This window comes from Neomonachus schauinslandi, chromosome 4 (assembly GCF_002201575.2).
Source record: "Neomonachus schauinslandi chromosome 4, ASM220157v2, whole genome shotgun sequence".
Lineage (NCBI taxonomy): Eukaryota > Metazoa > Chordata > Mammalia > Carnivora > Phocidae > Neomonachus > Neomonachus schauinslandi.
In genome coordinates this window covers 145,417,721-145,437,916 of record NC_058406.1, presented here as the reverse complement: position 1 = coordinate 145,437,916, position 20,196 = coordinate 145,417,721, and the positions used below count along the sequence as shown (strand labels likewise).

The following is a 20,196-nucleotide window of genomic DNA, read 5'->3' as shown; positions in this document are numbered from 1 at the left end:
TTTAAAAATCTCCAACATAGATTTCTGGAAATCTAGAAAGCCACAAGCCTGTGGTTTGCCCAATAAAGACCTGAAAAGGCTGTAAAATTTCTCACTTCTTGCTGACCTTGAGGAAGCTAGCAGGAAGTGAAGGCTAAGACAGGACTAAAAACTCCTGTCAGAGCTTGGAAAATATATACCAACATATAAATATATACCAACATATATACTCCACACAGCTCCCCAGCAAAGCTGGAAGACTTTGGTTCAAAGCATTTAAGAGAATATTTGTCCAGTCTTTAGATGAACATTAAGCTAAGTGGCTGCATATGACAACAATACAGACTTTACAGAATTAGACCATAAAAGTCATTAAAAAAACAAACAAAAAAACCAACAAAAGAAAAACAAACAGCAGCAACAACATTATAGGGGAGATATGATTTGCAGAGTTGCCACATTACATTATTTGATATGTCCAGTTTCTACAAGAATTATAAAATGCATAAAGAATCAGCAAAGTGTGCTCCATACACAAAAAAGGATAATAGAACTTATTTCTAAGAAAGGTCATATCTTGGACTTACTGAACAGAGACTTTAAGTCAGCCCTTTGAAATATGTTCAAAAAACTAAAGAAAATCCTGTCTAAAGAATTGAAATATGAGAACAATACCTCACAAAATAATGCACCTCATTACAGAAATATAAATTATGTGTATTTTAAAAAGCAAATAGAAATTCTGGATTTGGAAAATACAATGATTATAAAAATTTCACTAGAAGGACGTCACAGCAGATGTGAACTGACTGAAGAATCAGGGAACATGAAGAAAAGTTAATTGAGATTTTCTGAGGAACATGAAGAAAAAAGAATGAATGAAGAATGACAAAAAATGAGCAGAGACACAAAGACCTGTAGGACACCATCCGTCATACCAACCTATGTACAACAATACTTCCAGAATGAGAGGAGAAGAGAGAGGGTCAGAAAGGGTATTTGAAAAAATAATATCCAAAAACTTCCCTAATTTGATGAAACACTTTGATTTTTTTTAGTAGTTTTGCCTTTTTTTAAATTATGTTATGTTAGTCACCATAGAGTTTGATTTTTTTATCCAAGAACCTCAATAAATTTCAAGTAGGATAAACTCAAAGAGATCTACACTGGGCTACATTATAGTCAAACTGTTGAAAGTCAAACATAAAGAATGATTGTTGAAAGCAGCAAGAGAAAAGTAACATATTACATATGATGTGCTGAAAGCAATAGATGGCCAGCCAAGAATTCTATATCCAGCACAACTGTCCTTTAAAAAAGGGAGAAATTAAGATATTTTTGGATAAACAAAACCAGATAATTTGTTAATAGCACACCTGCCCTGCAAGAAACACTAAAGGAAGTCCTTGAGGCTGGAATGGAAGTACACAAGATAGTAAGTCAAATCCATATACAGAAAGCAACAACAACAGCAAAAACCTAACACCAGTAAAGGTAACCACATAGATAAATATAATAGAAGTCTACATATGTTTTCTGTGTGTAACTTTTTTCCTCTCCTTGCTAATTTATGAGATGCTGCTAAAGCAGTACTTCGATGGCAATTTACACCTGTTAAACACTATGTTTATAAAGAGGAAAGATTTCAAATCAATAACCTAACTTTCTGCCTAGACAAGTTAGAATATGAAAAGAGCAAACTAAACCCAAAGCTGAAGAAAAGAAAATAATAAGGATTAAAGTGGAAAAAACATAAAGAGAAAAACAATAAAAAAAAATCAATAAAGCCAAAAGTTTGTTTAGAAAGATCAACATGATTGAAAACCTTTAACACTGTTAAAAAAAAACCACAGAACACTCAGATTACTAATATCATTAATGAAACAGAGTACATTACTATCAATCTTAATATAAAATGGATTATAAAGGAATACTATAAACAGTTAGATAATCTAGATAATCTAGATGTAATAATACTAATACAAGTTCTGATACAAAGCTACCAGAACTCTGATCCATTCCTGGTGGGAATATGAAATGTTATAGCCACTCTGGAAAATGGTTTGGTAGTTTCTTACAAAGTTAAATATATACTTACCATATGACTCAGTAGTCCTACTCTAGATAAATTGAAAAATTGTGTTCATGTAAAAACCCATACACCTGTGCTTATAGGTAGCTCTTGTACTTGCCAAATACTATACATAACCGAAAAGCACTTCAGTGAGTGAATGAATAACAAACTCTGGTACCTTCATATAATGGAATATTAATCAACAATAGAGAAGAATGAATCGGTGATTCATACAACTTGGGTAAAACTTAAAGGCCTTATGCTGAATCAAAGAAGCCATTGTCATGTTATTGCCATATTACTGAAAAGACACGGCTATAGAAATGGATAGTAGCTCAGTGATTGCCAGAAATTAGGGCTGGGAGGAGGCGTGGATATGAAAGGATAGCATGGGGAGTTTTTTGAAATAGAATTCTTCTATACTGTGATTATGGTAGTAGTTACATGAATCTATAGAAGAGCATTAAATTTCATAGAACTGTATCCCAAAAGGAAAAAAAAAGTCAATTTCATTGTGATAATTTAAGAATAAAATATAATAAAGTAGTATTATAAGATTATATTAGAGAGAGGAAGCATAAATCACTCAATCAGGAAGCTTGGAGATGGAGAAAAAAGGCTTTTGTTGCTTAAACTATGCCATAGGAAATGAAAATACAGAAATATGATGAATGGTGTCATTAAACAGAGAAACTAAATAATTGAGTCCCCAGATTAGCTTCATAGGCTTGAATTCTCCAGGTTTCTTCTCATATAAAAGGTAATGAGCAATTGTCAAACAGCTACTTTGGTTATTGCATTATTGATATAACCAAAATCAGACCCAACTATGTCTAAGAATCCATCTACATATAAAATCTAGATTATTATATATGTTATATACATACATATATTATATATATATGCACGTATATATACATATATATGTATTTTTTTCTAAGTACTCAGAAGTCAGGGGCTTCTATATTTTACATTTTTTACAATTGTGAAGGCATAGGTATCCTTCTTGAAGCCATAAAAAATTTAAATGTTGAAAACTTCTTTAGGTATAATAGAAGTATCTAGTTTTAGTTATAAAGAACAGATGCCCCTGTAAACGTTTTCACTTAATAGACTGAAACCTCGTTTTTCAGTATGTACTTTTGGATATCATAGTTAGCAAGCAGAATGCTAAACTACTGACAGATGCACTATTTGGAAAGTACCAGGTGTCAATAATTTTTAAAACCATCTATTTATTATAAATACAGTTTCAAATGTTCACGTCAACTTTAATATGAATTTAGAGGTATTATTCTCTAAGAGATACAGGAGTTGAATTGAAATGGAACACATTATTTAACCAATAAGTTATATGGCAAGTGAAGTAGAATGATAAATTCTCACTTTAACCTTGACTCTTTGAGGTATATTTGAATCTGTCTTATGGCAGACACATCATCCAGAATAATGCGTATGTGTATGTAAAACATTTGGGTTAAGATAATCCTTTTTCCATTTATTTTTTCCCATTGCACCCAGAGATTATTATAGGGTATATATAAGAGAAAACAAGAAATGACTTTTTGGCCTCAGATCTATAATCTTCAAATTTCTCTTTAGATTCTCCTTAGAAATTTGCTTTGTAACCCTGAGTGGAGGCATTTGATGTGTCACCATTTTCATTGTTCTGAACTGTTTGTATCTCAGCAGGAATAATGACATGAATAGTTTGACTGTTGAGATGTGAAATCAGAGTGAATACTTGTCAAGGCTTTTTCAGCAAAATTAAATGTTGCTAATTTAAAATGGGTCAGAGTAATATTTTTCTGCAGTTTTTTCATTCCACAATTTAAATTTAGATAATTTGATGTACATTTTTACAATTGGTTCATTTATGGATCATTAAACCTTATCCCATCAAATAATATTTATTAAGCTTCTGCATGTTCGTAGATCCAGAATGACTGCTATATGATAGCAGTTAAGGAAATAGCATACACTGGTCTTTAAAAACAAAAAACAAAAAACCAATACGTAGCTCTTCAGCCAAACACTTTTATGTGTCTAATGAACACAAATAGAGCATTTCTTCATTACTCCTATCCTTTTGACTAACTTCTCCCTGACATTTCTAATTCTAAAAATCTATATGGATTTTAAAGGCACTTTTGAATCATTAACAAAGACATTTTATTGCACATTAACTTTTTATGATATACTGTAGTGTAGATCAATTGTGTTCAGATTTATTTCAATGTGAGGAAGATGTGGAACTTAAAGTTGGAAGTTGTATTATTTACATAAAGGAGATATAGAGGTAAGATTTGGAAAGGAACCAATCATGAAGGAAAGGGAGTAAGATAGAAACAAGGCAAACTAAAAGAGAGATTACATGGTTTTATGCTAACTCCCACACAGAGTGATATGCTGTATTTGAGACCCATTGACCCAGTTCTTAGTTAAAAGTTCTTTTGGTTAACAAAAGAGTATATTATTCTAGTCAAAGTTTTTGTTACTCTTGTTTTTTGTTATGTTAAATCTATTTTCTTCACAAGTTATGTAACTCATTAGTTACATACAGGTTACACGCAAACTCAGGTTTGTTACTCATTAGTCATCAAGTGGTACACAAAAAAGGAAATTTGGTGATGTTAACTAACTTAGTTTTGTTCGTCTTTGGCTGTGAAATGTGGTAGAGAAGATTGGAACTAATATCTAAATGTAGCTTTCCTACATCTTTTATTTAGCCATATTTATTCTGTCCTCTCTTAAGAGCAAACAAAGTTAAAAATGTATTTTTCTAATGAATTCAGTGACTGAAAGTTAAGTATTTACTTAACTTTCCTTAGTTTCTTACAGAAAACTTGAGGATATTCCTCAAATTGATTATTTGGGTATTTTATATATCCCTAATAAAATAAATTTATAAGGAGCTCTTATTCTTCATGTAAGAAGATGAAGTTAACTTACCTATTAATGGGATCTTATGTATACTCATTTACCCATTTGTTTCTAAATGCTTCCGAAAGGTTTACTGTCTTTACCTTAAACATCCTACTCCCTAAAATTAGTTTTTATCTTTTTAGCTCTTCACTGCACACCAAATCAAAGATGTCTGTTGGATCTTCTTCCTGCAGAAAATTAAGAGAGGAGATGTTGACCTTAGGGTGACAAGTTTATGGTTTCCAAAACTGGGAGCTACTTCGCAACTCTGTGTCCCAGTCTTACTGTATTTAAACATTCTTTGACATTTCAGATGGCTGTTAAACTTGAATTATATATAAGCATAGCTCATTGCCTGAAATTATTTCTTTCTAGGTAAACAAGATTATAAAAAAACCAAACCTATTTTACGAGCAACCAAATTAAAAGCAGAAGCAAAGAAAACAGCAATAGGGATAAAGGTACCTGTATTTGGTAACTTTAAAATTTGATATATGCATGCCATTTTATTTTCTAAAGCTGAATTGCATAAATGTTGAATGCTAAATGTTTTATGACATTTCAAAATCAAAGTCAATGCCAGAATTGAAGGTTTTTAAAGGAATTTACTTAATGGGAAACATCATTCTGATCAGGTCTTAAAATAAAACACAATGTCACATAAGAAAACCAGTGATACAGAAAGTTGCAATTTATTTTTTCCTCTAGCTACCGTGTATATTGTTCAAATATTTCAGTGATTTATGTGGCCTGAATAAAAAACTTCTTTTAATTTCAATAAATTTAATTTTATGGTTATTGAAATTTTAGTTATAATTATATGTACTTAGATCATTAATATATGTAATTTTACTCTGTGTATTATTATTGTTGTCAGTACTCTCTATGATGAAATTCTAATGATGTCCCCAAACTTGTTCTTTTAGAAAACCAGTGTTTTAACTGCTTAAGAGGGATAAATGCATCTGAGAATGATGTTAGCAGATATTAATCCAATGTGCTAGCACAATGAAGTTCACCAAAATTACGTTTACATTATTACTCATGTCAATTTTTTGCCAAGTATTTAGAGGTGAATCAAACTATAAATACAAAAATTAACTTGATGGTTCTACTGTCAAATGTGTAAAATTAAAGTGACTAGTATATACTTTATTTAAATATTAAAATGTTAAAAGGAGATTTTGGTTTTTATCTGGCAGATGAAAAATCAATTTTTCTAAGTTATAGCTTATAGCAAATGCCAAGGTATTACTACTAGGCTGTAACAGCTGTTGAACTGCCAGATATATTTGGTTGTCTTCCAGAATTTTCTATTATGATCACGAAACACTGCCTTCTTTTTACTCTTGATTGCTGATTTTGATCAAGCATTGCTGTGTGATACGGTATGTTTTCACAACACAATCCCCTCAGTTAGTGCTGTGTGTCAGTTTTTAATGAAAAAAAAAGTAAATTGCCTTTTTTTGAAAAGAGAGATGATTAATCTTTTGAAGTTTTCTTCTAATTTCACATGAAATTTTATTCATCTTTAAAATTATTTCCATGACATGATATTTCTAAAAGCATTAGTTAGGGTTTTTTTTTCTTTCTTTATTGTACAGTTAGTTACCTGGTGATTGTCTCTTATAGTGAGAGCATTATTTGTAATTTTCCACCAAGGCACTATGTCACTCACTTTTATCTCTCTGTTTTGGTTTTGGGGTTTTTTTTTTAAAGAAAGATATTGGGGTAGCAAAATCCACTTGTGGCACAATATAATGAATAGCTATAAATCAGAATTTGAGAAATGGTGCAACCATTCATTTATTAATATATATACATTCTCTTTATTTGCTCTTATAATTTTTGTTATTATTTTAATTTGAGGAAATGACTAGTATCAGATAAATCTGCCTTATAATACAATTATCTAATATCATTTTATAAACAATGCAGAATTTGCTTATTTTTTTGAGAAAAAAGTTTTTCTTAGATTTAATTTATGATTTAATGCATGTACAGAAGAATTTCTAACGACATCTGAACATAGCTCCTTTTTAATAAGCTAACATATCATTTTGATTTGTAAACCTGTGGAAAACAAAAACCTTAACTTTAAGCATTGGCCACTTTGCTTGAAAAATTATATGAAGAGCCCATTAAAATGATATGAAACTTTTTAGAATCAGAACCATGGAGGTGTTTTACATTTCAAATCTGGCATACTAATTAGTTTGCTCTGTCAAACTTTGATTGCCTTGTCATTTTAGCATAGGATTTTAAATAACGAAGTTTCTTTCAGCAATTGCCATTTATTGCTGTTTAATTTCCCCAGTGAGTGATTTTATCCATATTGATAATGTCAGAGAAGCAACTAAGGACTAATGAACATCAAACATGTTTGACTCTTATCTAGTTGATATAGGATGACCATAATATTATAGTATTTTATCACTTTACTGCTTATTTTTAAAATGAATCATAGTTATGCTCTTAAAATAATTTAAATCTATAGAAAATATGAACAGCTGCATGGAATAGAAAAATGCCAGCCATGACAACACTGAACACGGAAGAAAGAGGCCTAGGAACACATTCCTCTTGCCTCTTCCTGTTGTCATGATCTAGCTAAGTCTAACCTGACATATTTGCAAAAGCGATTATGCCATTACCTCACAGGGTTGTCAGAAGAGTTAAATAATACCACAAAAACAGTTAACATTGAACCCAGGACATCAAATTCACTTATGAATTGTTAGCTGATTGAGAAAATATTTCTTTGAATTAGCCATTGCTGGTTTGTACAAATAAGACTTCCTTGGTTGTTTGTCAGTGGCCTTAAGATCCCCCACTTCAACTCAGGCTGCATTGTGTTATTATATTGCATATTATAAAATGTTCTTAGTTTTGCTGTGGAGATACTGATTTTGCTGTTGTAAAGTTTTCAAAGTATTGCATGACTTTAATATACTTCATATATATGTTATCTAAATCTTATTCAATCCTTCATTTTTTGTTTAGAAATGCTGTAAGTATTACAATGTTGTAGAACCTATAGAAAGAAAGATGACCAAGACAGGATCATCTGGGAGGAATTTATACAAGAAATAACTTCCAGATTTCATTACCACATAAAATCAAATCAACAGTATTGACTGAGAGATCTAGGACTGGAGATGTAAGGAATACACAATACAGTCTTTATGCTCAAAGACTTTTAGTGCCTTTTTGTAAACATATGTTTAGTAATTGAAAATGTTTTGGGAGAACAGTAATGATTCAGAATAAGATGTGAATATTATTGTGTCAAAATCTAGAATTAATTTCTGTTTAGAAGCTATTTTATTTCCTGTGTCTTACCAATGTAAACAAAATGTTATAATTTGTGATCCAGTAATGAGTGCTACCTAAAAAATATTAGCACAATTAAGATTTCCTATTTGGTTGCTGTTCAGTTAGATTATTTTTTAAGAATTACAACTTCATTAAAAATTTTTTAGAATGTAAATACCCATATTTCCTAGTATTTAGAAGAAAAAAGATAATTCATATTTGTTAATTAATTAGTTCATTTGAAAGGTTTATTTGAAAGGTGTAATCTAATAAAAGAGTAAGTATCAAAAATTTAATTTATCTGTTACATAAATAAAATCTTCAAGTGTCAACCAGATTCCGCGAACAACCTCTTGGGATGAGACATCTGGAAACGTTATTTCTTCTTTTTTTGTGATTTCGGATGTAAAACTAAAAATGGCCAGGGGGTGGGGGGTCATAAATGCCTACAGATCTCTAAGTTATGGTTAGTGTCACCAGTATCCTGCAAGCAGTATTTTCAAATGTTATCGTTGTTTAACCTCTATACATTCAGTCCCCACAACAGTATGGGGCATTTTTTTTTTAAATGATGCTATTCCTTCCCATTTAATACTCTTTAACCCTACCCCCTCCACCATATATTCAGTAGACTTCATTGAATTAATGGATCCTCTGGAGTTGTATTCTATGAAGGTTCTTGGCTTCTTACCCTTAAAACCCATTTTCATGCCTCTGGATAGCCTGAAAATATATCGTGAAGATGATAGAGAGTTTTTTGAAGGGACAAGGAGCAGTTGAAAAGCAGCAGTTAGAGGTGATTATCAAATGAGATGTGGATGTTGGCCTCCAATCAAGAGTAAAAACTTTATTCTTGCTTTCAGCTTGCATGAATGGTGACTGCTGTTAAACAGTTTTGTTGTCCACTATACAGAACAGATGGAGTTTGCAGTTGTGTGTCACTTGTTTATTACATCCTCTTAAAATTAGTAGCTGTGTAACCAGATGGGTCTGGGAGCACAGCTGTGGATATAGGAATATAAATGAAACCTGTCTGATGCTGCCATGCCCTTTTGAGATGCTGAAGTGTTCCAACTGCAACAAAGAAAAATTCACTTTCATTTGACATTATATTGATGTATTAGATTAAAATAGTTGACACTGAGTCTATCAACCCCCTGATTTTTATCAATATTTATTTTCATAGCTTGGAAATCTAAATAAATGTAAATTTGAAGCTAAATATCTGTATAAAGTGCCCATTTGTAATTTCAACATCCAGGTAAAAATTTCATGTCGATTATAAACCAAATTCATTTTAATGTTTTTAAAGTTTATTAGGTAGCATATGTTGAATTAGTAATTTTACATTCTGATGAAATGTAAAATATATTCACGTAAATGCAAACAACTTGCTTCTCCATAAAACAATGCTGGGAATGGGTGTGATACACAATTGAAAATTAGAAAGGCATATTAGGCTCTTTAGGATATGGAACTGGCACTAGTTGCTCTTTTTTGATCTTTTTAGCCAAATGCTATGTTAATATCGAGAATATTCCTTAATGGTATGTGTGTAAGTCTGTGTGTGTTGTATACTGCACACTCTATATTTCATATAAATATGAAGTTTATGGACTTCTTAAGAGATAATAGGATTTTTGCCATAATATATGTAGTAAATTTTTGGCTACTATTTTAAGATAATTAATATAACCCACATCAAATCACCAAATGAAATATTCAGAATCACCCTTCACAGTTCTGATAAATTATACTGTATCTTGCTTCGTGAACTAAGAGTCTTCAGTTTTGTTCCCCCACGTTATAAACTATGGAATTTAGAGTTTAAATTTAGTTTCAACAAAATAATATTTAATAAAGATTTACAGAGACATAATTTAGAAACTGGCTATAATAGCAGTTTCTTCCTATTAGAAAAAGAAAGATACATATTTTAAAATCATGTCCTAAAGCTGAAACTAATAACAAATTAATTGAAGCAACAAATAAAGTTAAAGATACTCAAATAGAGAAGAGAGAAACTGTGTTGGCACAAACTACACTGCTTGCACCCAACATCTTGATATTCAAACTATGCAAATATATCAAAATTATAAAGTTTAATTTTACTATTAGAAAAGCACAAATTACATAGGAATAATAATAGAAATGAGTCACCCACTGATGTACTTGTCATTGCAGTTGGTATTGTCAAGTACAAAATAAGTTACTTTACTAAATGACAAGAAGTGTTAAACAAAAAGAATGTGATTAATTAGGTTCAAATTATTATTCTAGATGATGGAATTATATCGCTATTTTCTCTGATGAAATTCATAACATTAACCAATCTCTTTTCATCAATTTCAAACCTACTTTTTTTTTTTTTTCCCTCCTCAGGAAGTTGGCCTCGTACTTGCAGCTATATTGGCCCTCCTACTGGCTTTCTATGCTTTCTTTTATCTCAGACTGTCCACAGATGTTGACCCTGATCTGGAAGGAGATGAAGATTAGCTGAACGGCAATCAATGCATTAAAGGGAAATAATTTTACAAAAGCACCCCTTGGGACCAATACTTTCTAAAGTACTGAAACTGGAACATCTTGAATTCTTTCTGCTGGTATTTTCAGTTTTCAGAAATATCTTTTTAAATAGTTGCATAGGATATCAAGAAAAGAACCTTACCTAGCAATGGAGTATAATGTATGCTACCGGATACTTTTATAAATCTTTCTACTTTGACAAGCAACCTATTCATGGTGCGTTTAGATTAAATGGAAAACAGATCCTAAATTCTTCTGGTGTCTTAGCCAATTTATGTGTATAACTCCATCACTTACAGATTACTAAATCTATTTTTGTTCCATATACGTCGTAAGTAAAAGTATATATCCTCATTTACAGAAACATTCTCAAATCACATTCAGAGCCTAAGAAGCAAGGAAAAGTCATGGGAAATTTTTCATTTTACAAAGAAGCCCTGCTTTCTTTCCAGACATATTTTATATCATTAGAGAGACTATCTGCCATACATCTACAGTAATCTTTTTCCTTCTTTGCCAACTGTTCAGTGCACATGTGCTCCATCAGAAATGGCACCTGGATGACAGAAGCTCAAGAGTCACATATGTCTGTAAAATAGAGTTCCTTTCCTCTTGGGCTGTCTGAACTGGTGTAAATAGAAAGTTCAGTTGATCTTGATTTTAATTAACTTATTATTGTATTAATATAAACTTGGAATTCTATTTTAATTATGTTGTTCTGGCTGCTTGCAGTACCAGTTTGCCCTTCTTGTTAGGGAGATATGCAACAATCTGTCGTTTAGTTGTGCAGGTTTTTTTTTTTTTTTTTTCCACACAACAGTAACAGAAGTCCTACCTACTCAGAATAATTTTCTTGGGTTGTCTCTTAAACCTAAACAATTCAAAGTTGGTTTACAAAATTACATTTTGTCTCTTGAGAGTTAATCAGAACTGTTTTGTGAAAAATAAATAATAGAAAATATATGTCTCATATTACTCGCATATGTAATTTTTTTGTTTACATAAATTTTCAAGATATTTTGAATTTGTTGGAGTATAACAATCAATATATTCAATATTTTTACCAGTAATGGATTTTTTAAAAATATTTTTAAAACACATGAATACATAAAGCTTAGAAAATGAGAAAATATGTGTCCACAGCAGAGTTGTTAGTTACTACCTTATATAAAGATGTATAAAAAATTAATGGTTAGAACCATGTGCACAAAGTGTTTTATATCATATACATTGTATTTATGAAGAGCAAATAAAATGTTAAGATTGTTTCCATATTTGCCCAGAGAAGAAAGCTTTGATGAATACACTCGATATTCTTTGAGACTTTTGCAAATAGTTGAATATGACTGTGTAGCATTATGTTCTGTAGAATTTTTTCAAGTAGCATAATTTATTTCATCAATGTGAAAACAGCCCGAAGTTCCAGTATCCTCACAGATCATTTATGCCAAACATCTGAGGGCAAAATTTAGCCAGTGTTATTTACTGGATTCTACCCCTTGAAATCACAAACTCATGAGACAGACCAAGAGTTCTTATACACTCACCACAGCAGACCAATCCAAGTGGCATTTTTAGGAAAGGTTGCAGCATTTAATGCCATGTGGTATGTCTGTTCGTGAAGTGGGTGGCAAGGGAATATCCAAGCTGGCATTTTGGATATGATGGGCCTTTTCCTTTCCTGAGTGACATGCCACATGTCAAGAAATACTGCTTTTCCCCCACTCCTACCACATTTACGTGAACAATTTTCATTTAGTTATTTTACCTCCCATATGGTGTTAAAAAGTCATATTAAATAAAGATTATTTCTAATTTCAGTAGTAATTTAAATGAGAAGATATGTAATAATTGTTTATTAGATACCTATCCAAGTGAAATACAACAGAATTTACAGTATTTAAAATAGATGAGTGGGGCGCCCGGGTGGCTCCGTCGTTAAGCGTCTGCCTTTGGCCCAGGTCATGATCCCGGGGTCCTGGGATCAAGCCCCACATGAGGCTCCCTGCTCAGCGGGAAGCCTGCTTCTCCCTCTCCCCTACTTGTGTTCCCTCTCTCGCTGTGTTTCTGTCAAATAAAATATTTAAAAAAAAAATAGATGAGTATACTCTTGGAAATGTCTGAAATTCATTACCCTGAAAAAAAAGTGTTACTCTTCCCTTCTGTTCTTGAGGTGTTCTCTTGAGGGAAAAAGGTTGTTTCTGATAGTAATAAGTATTAATCTATAGATAGTATAATTATAGGCTAGTTTGGGTACCTCATTTTCTTGATATCCTGAGACTCTGGCTAGTCCATTTGTGTAATTGACTTATGATGGCTCCAGAGAACCGTTAAGTCCCAAAGGCTCAAATCTGATTTTAATAAATAGCAGGTAAACTGAGACAATATATGTTTATACAACACTGTTTTCATGAAATGTAAATTTTTCAAACTCACATTAACTGGGAAGGGGTCTGTAGAGAAATCCCAGATTAAAATCTGGTTTGAATCTTTGAAGATAGAAAGGTGATATCTGGCCTACATTTTCAGCAGACCACACTTCTGAATAGTGAGTGGTGTTTGGCATAAATCTAAGACTGGCACCAGACACAAATTTTAGGCGTGGGTTTTTCTCCTCCAATAATTCACTGCTCAGAGTAATTCAGGAGACAAAAACAGAAAAATTATAATGACTTTTCAGAATGTTAGAATCTATTTGCTAACATACTCTGCAGGATAAATTTTAGCTAATGCAGCAGACTTTACATATAGCCTATAGAATACTGTGAATGAAGCTTGAAGAGTTGCTTGTTCTTATTTTGCATGCAAAATAAACATTTATAGATTCATTTGAGAGGAGATATTGTAAAAATATAACCTCATCCAGGATTTCTTTTAAAACAAATGAACAAAAAGCCTATCATAGTACAGTATAGAGTTTGCTGTTTTAAGGTGGCAAATACTTGAAGATTTTCCATCTTTTCAATTTTTCTGAAATACTTTTACCCCAACCAATGATTGCAAGATCCTGAAAATATGTTCTTACTCATTTCTGTAATTCCAGTAGTGTAGTGACCTGCACATATTTAATAAATGCTTGTCAAAATTTAAGTTAATTTCTTTTAGTGCTCTCAGAGTCTGGTACAGTTGCTGCATGTAAGAGATTATCAAAAATTATTTGCATTTAATAAATAAAACTTAGAAATCACTATATTGATTAACTCAGCATTTAACATTTATGATCATTGAATGTTCTGGGACACATATATGTTTCATCCTGGTCCTGTTTAAGGCCAAAACAACTAGTGTTAAATTTGCTTAGTACAGAAACATTGATTGCTCTTTTCTAGGAAATCAAATATGTTATTTTTATCTTAGTATTGTTGAAAACCACCCTCAATGTTTTTAATTTAACTTATTATATATCCTCACTCCCAACAAAAATAAAACTAAATTTTCATTATAATGCTTATATTTATGTGAATACTAAAGCACTATATTTTCCAGATTCTAAAATGATATAGTCAATGATAATTCAGTAAATTATGATTTATTTAGATGGGCTTCAGAAATAAAACTTCTAGAAATTAAACGTAGAGAATTTTCATATATTCCATCCATAATGTAAGGTTGTTGAGCCAGAGCCTATCTAAGATAAGTACACTTACCTTGGACTTCTCTGGGGAGATTTCTACCATTTCTCCCTTAGCGGCACTGCCTTCTTTTATTAGAATTGCTCCAATGCAGCCTGGATAGAATGGTGTTTGCTAGATTTTGTTCCACTGACATCATATCTAGAATCAGTGCAACCCACAGTAAAAAAAAAAAAAAAACAAAAAAACCTAGCAGATGAATTCAGTGCCAACAGAAACATTCTTACTATTTTATTTTGTATTTTAGCAATGCAGGTAAATATGAAGGGAACTGGGAGAGTCACTCAAAGAACTATACCAGTGTGGAAATATCCATAGTGGGCCAGTAAATTCATTTAAAACAATTGAACTGCTGCCCTATTCAGCATAGTGCCTCATTCTTAAATAATTTTTTTATCCTTAGCAACAGACATGAGATCCTTATTTCAAGAAAAATAAGATACTTTACATGCCAGAAGATTTTTTGATGGCAGTACCCCCTCCTATTCTTCATTTTTTTAAAACAACAACCAAATTGGTGGGGAGGCAGCCAAAATTTGAGGTACCAATGCCTCTCGAACAGATGTCGCACCATTATTTTTTAGCTCGTTTAGATGAATAAACATGTTAAACTGTGAAGTATTACATTTTAGATTTTTTCATTAAAAAAAGAGACAATCTGTTTACTGTCCTAATTGAGACAACAATCCTTGTGGTTGCCAGTTTTGGCAGTCATAACAATGAACTATAAATATTTGAACCAACCAAGTAAATGGTGAGTATAAAGGCTATAGCATGTGTAAAGTTCTGTTTTCATGGGCACCCATCTTAGTATGCCTTTTTTTATTTCCTGACTTCTTCAAATACAATCGTGTAAATCTGAAGGTTCATGGTAAGCCTAAAAGAAATTGATTTCAATATCTAATTTCGTTCGAATTTATTATCCTTTTTAGCGTTCAACTATCCATCTGCTTGTAACAAATTGCTTCTGCAGTTGCTCCACTGAAGGTCACAAGGCAGGTCTTCATTGCATTGCGTTCTCTGTACCTCCTAGGGTAACACAAAAAATCAGAGATTTTTTTTTTCTGTTTTCGTATTTATAAAGCAAGGTTAAAGACATTGTAAGTCTCTTAAATTGCAGCAATTAGTTTTGTAAGAGAAGGTTTTATAAATAAACCATGTTGAGATAGAACTCTGGCTGTAATGTCCATGAGAAGGAGGTCACAGTTTTAGCTGCAGTGGGATGCTTTGCATGAAGCGCTGGCATGTGAGAAGTTTGTAGATCAAAGAGAAATAATCCAGACACAAACAATCATTTATTACGCTAGTTCCCAAACACTGGTGATCCAGATAGCGAGCGCCCTTGTAGGCATCTTATTTAAGTACCATTGCTCCCTTTTCTACCCTTCACCTTTTCCACTATCTGCCCTAATTCTATACTCTAGGCAATCTCTAACATTTCCTCTCTCAGTTTGTCTGAACCTCACTTGTACATTAAGTCGCATTTAACTATGTACTTACCGTATTAACTGCCTCTACTTTTTTTTACTTAGAATCAAGACTGTTTTTCCCACTCTCACTCCTTACCCCTTTTTTTAACACTGACCACATGCATTACACAAAACTAGAGAGAAGAATGAACCTCAGTATACCCATCACCTAGAGTCAACAATTACCAATATTTTGCCACTCTTTTGTTTCCCCCATTTTTTTTTTGTAACTTGAGGTATTTTAAAGCAAACGTCAAATAAAGTGACACTTTACCTACAAATATCTCAGTATACATCTCTGACAAGAACTTTCGTTTTTTGTTTGTTATTTGTTGTTGTTTTTTTTTTTTTAAAGATTTTATTTATTTATTTGACAGAGAGAGACATAGCGAGAGCAGGAACACAAGCAGGGGGAGTGGGAGAGGGAGAAGCAGGCTTCCTGCAGAGCAGGGAGCCCGATGTGGGACTCGATCCCAGGACCCTGGGATCATGACCTGAGCTGAAGGCAGACGCTTAACGACTGAGCCACCCAGGCGCCCTATTTGTTTTTTTTTTTTTTCTTGCATTACCAGGAAGCTATTATTACAGCTAATAGGATTAGTTATTTCTTCAAATCATTTCATACCAAGTCCATATTAGAATGTCCCTAATTGTCTTCAAGATACCTGTTTATAATAGGTTTGGATCAAGATCTGTACTGCATTTGATTGTAAGCATCTTAAATTTCTTTTATTCTATAGCAAATCTCGTTTTCTTTAATGCCATTGATTTGTTGAAGAAACCACAATATTTGTCCTCTTGAATGTCCAATATTCTAGACTTGACTATTTTCATTTTGTTATTTATTTTATACCTCTATTTTTCATATTTTCTGTAAATTAGGAGTTGGATCTTAGGCTAGATTAGATCCAGATAGTTTTGTTATTGTTATTTGTTTGTTTTGAAGGCAATAGTATGTCATAGTACTTAATGAGACACATTATTTCTGGTTGTCTCATTTATGATGATGCTGAAATTTACCAGTGGATTCATGTGCTAGTAACCTGATTCCCTCCAAAATAAGGTTTATATCAATATTTTGCCTAAAGCTTTTAGCATCTGTTTATAATTATTCCCTAGGTCTATTATCTCATTTGATGATTTTTTGACATTACAAAATGACAATTTTTTAAACGTTTTACTTATTTTTTTTTCAAGAGAGAGTGAGAGAGCATGTGCACAAATGAGATGGAGGGGTGGGGCAGAAGGAGAGGGAGAGAGAGAATCCTAAGCAGACTCCATGCCCAGCACAGAGCTTGCCCTGGGGCTCGATCTCAGGACCCCGAGATCATGACCTGAGTCGAAATCAAGAGTTGGACACTTAACTGACTAAACCACCCAGGCGCCCCAGAATGACAATTTTCGATCATTCCTTCAGCATTTAAGTGAAATTATTGAAAAAAAAAAACAACCCAAAAACAAAAATAAGAAACTTAATCAACTATTTGGTTACCTTAAAATATGGCTCATAACAGGAAAGGAAGGATAAATTCTTGAATCTTTGCCTTTATCAAATTTCAATGGAGATTTGCCATTGCTATTCCTGTTGTAGTTTTTATTATCACTATAAAGCCATAGATTTTACATATGTGATGTGTGTTTCAACCCAATGCAATCATCATTCTTTTCAATACTGAAATACAAATTCCATTATCATGCTTTATATTAGAGGTATTATCATTAAAATCATGAAATTTTTATGCTTTTATATGATTTTACATTTTTCCAAAAGTAATAGCCAATGGAATCAGATTTTTAAAAGAATAGGAGTAAGTGGTAAATGTGGAAAAACACTAATATTTGCAGATTATATGATTAACTGGAAAACTAATAAGATATTGAGTAAGATTTATATAACATGGTCCATTAGAAAATAACTGAAAATTAATGGCTCTATCTAATAATTACAATAGTTAGCTAAATATCATAAAAATATTTATTACAATCACAATCAAAATTATGAATTGTCTAGAAAAAAATCAGCAAGAATTATGAAGAGTCTTCATTGGAAAAAAGACCTTGCAGGGTAAGATAATCAAACTTTAATAAAAAGAGACCAACTGTCTCCCTGGATGAGATGATTCAATACTGTACAAATTTAAACTTTCTTCTAAATTGGAAACAGAAAAGAGAACCTTAATCCACCAGATATTAAAGTGTATTATAAAGTTATAATAATTAAAATAATCTCATAGTCAAGGAAAGTAGACAAAGCAATAAAATGTGCCGTCTGGAAATAGACCAAAATATAAATATTCACTTAATGTATCCTGTAAGTCATGAAGATGGAAAGATAGATTACTTATTAAATATATTAAAACAATTGAGTATCCATTTGGAAATTAAAAGATGCCTATACCATGACTTTAAAACAAGATTAATTTCTGATGGAATTTATTATTTCTAAATGAAAAAAACCCATAAAAATTATTAGAAGACACTACAGCATTTTTAGAATCTTTTAGTACAGAAATTATTTCTAGGCATTGATTCATGAGTCAGAAATCATAAAGGAAATACTGTTGGATTATAACACATTAAATTAAAATCTAACACGCAGCCCAGCACTCTGTGTTAATTAAAGATGTGAAGAAACAGTCTCTTTCGTATACTGCTTGGGGGAATGGTAATCTCACACACTTTCTGGAAGGCATTTTTGCAGTGTACTTTAAAAGTCTAAAATTTCATATATACTTTAGTTGCTTCCATATCTCTTTAGAAATTCTTTCAAGATAATAATGCCTGTAGTGTGCAGAAGCGCACAAAGTATGTTAACCACAGCTTTGTTCATAACCTCAAAAAACCTGAAAGCAATGAAAATGTCCAACATAAGAGTCTTTTTATACAAATCGTGTTACATCTATTAAATAAAATGTGATGGATTCATTAAAATAATATATATTTATACCTACGGATGTGGAGAGAGGTGAAGAAGCACTTAAAAATAGGATACATGTGATAGGATTCTATTTTGCTTGAATGTGTATGTCTGTGTGTGTGTGTGTGTGTGTGTACACATGTGAGTCTATCTGAGTATATTTGAAGAATATTTAGGAAGAAGTAAAAGACTATTTCTGGATATTAGATTATAAGTGACTTTTACTTCTTTATATTGAGTGAATCAATCTCCACTCTATAGAGAGGACTGGAAAGACCGTGTTTTAGTGAGCTATATCATGAGTCCAGACACCTGGTAAGTCTGTCCGTTTTTTTCCATTATGTTTTTCTATTTTTCATTCATTTAATAACCATTAAGCACTTATCAGGTACTAATAAGTCATCTTTCAAATTCCCCATCTATACACAATGTTAAGTAGTATAGAAAAAGGTGGCTCTGCTTTTTTCATAGTGAGAAATTCAGAATGTTTCAGAAAGGAACTGATATTTAAGTTCATTAATTTTCATTCAAAAAATATTTGTTGAGCTCATTTGCCACATGGCAGAACTGTACTTTATGCTTGCAACAAATCCTTGAACATTATGAACAAGAAAGCAAAAATAGTACTCTTGCTCTCATGACATATGACTTGAGAGATGGTGATGGTTTCATCAAACAGAAAAAGGGTGAAAAAGGTATTCCAAGTGAGAAAAAAACCAATGAAAGAGCACAAAGACATATTAGTGCTTGGCCTGTGGGGTAGGAAGGTTATGTCCGTTTGCGCTCATTGTTAACCTTCTTTCCTTCCTCTGCCTAAAACCATTTTCTCTTATTTAATCTGTAAAATGCCTACATATCTATCCTTCAAGATTTATCTATTCCCAGATAAATCCCCAGACTTTCCCCACAGAAGCCCCCGACCCTACCCACCCAAGGCTAAGTTAGGTGATTCTTCTCTTACATAGAATCTATTCCATGATTATCCATTTATGTGCCTCTTAACAGGACTCTGAGGTCTTTAAGGAAGGAACTCTGGGTTTTATTGCTTTATCTCAAATGCCAAGCGCTGCACTAGACACATGGTTTATTCCACAGTAAATATGTTTGAATAAGTACTACACCTCATTCCCATAGAACAGGATTTCTCAGCTTTGGCATATTGACATTTTGAGCCAGCTAATTCTTTGTGTGGAGATCTTGCGAATTGTAGGATGTTTAGCAGGGAACCTAGATGCTAGTATGCAACTAGATGCCAGTGGTACCTCCTCCTGCCCCTAGTTATAGTTGGAGGAGGTCCATCAAGAGGATGTGACCACTGGTTGACCCGTGAGCTGCACAGGAGCTATGGGCAAGCTGAGG

At 32.4% G+C, this 20,196-nt stretch overlaps 1 protein-coding gene across 2 annotated transcripts in view; it reads left to right on the top strand.

Annotated features, from left to right (window-relative positions):
* The window catches only part of TRIQK (triple QxxK/R motif containing), an 83,754-nt gene extending 71,906 nt beyond the window's left edge, over window positions 1-11,848 (top strand). For both annotated transcript variants that reach the window (XM_021688389.1, XM_021688388.1), the window contains 2 exons: window positions 5,354-5,439; window positions 10,676-11,848. In XM_021688389.1, coding sequence (XP_021544064.1) covers window positions 5,354-5,439; window positions 10,676-10,789 — 200 coding nt within the window. In that variant the 3' untranslated portion in view covers window positions 10,790-11,848. The remainder of the gene's footprint in view (window positions 1-5,353; window positions 5,440-10,675) is intronic.
* Window positions 11,849-20,196: the final 8,348 nt, after the last annotated feature.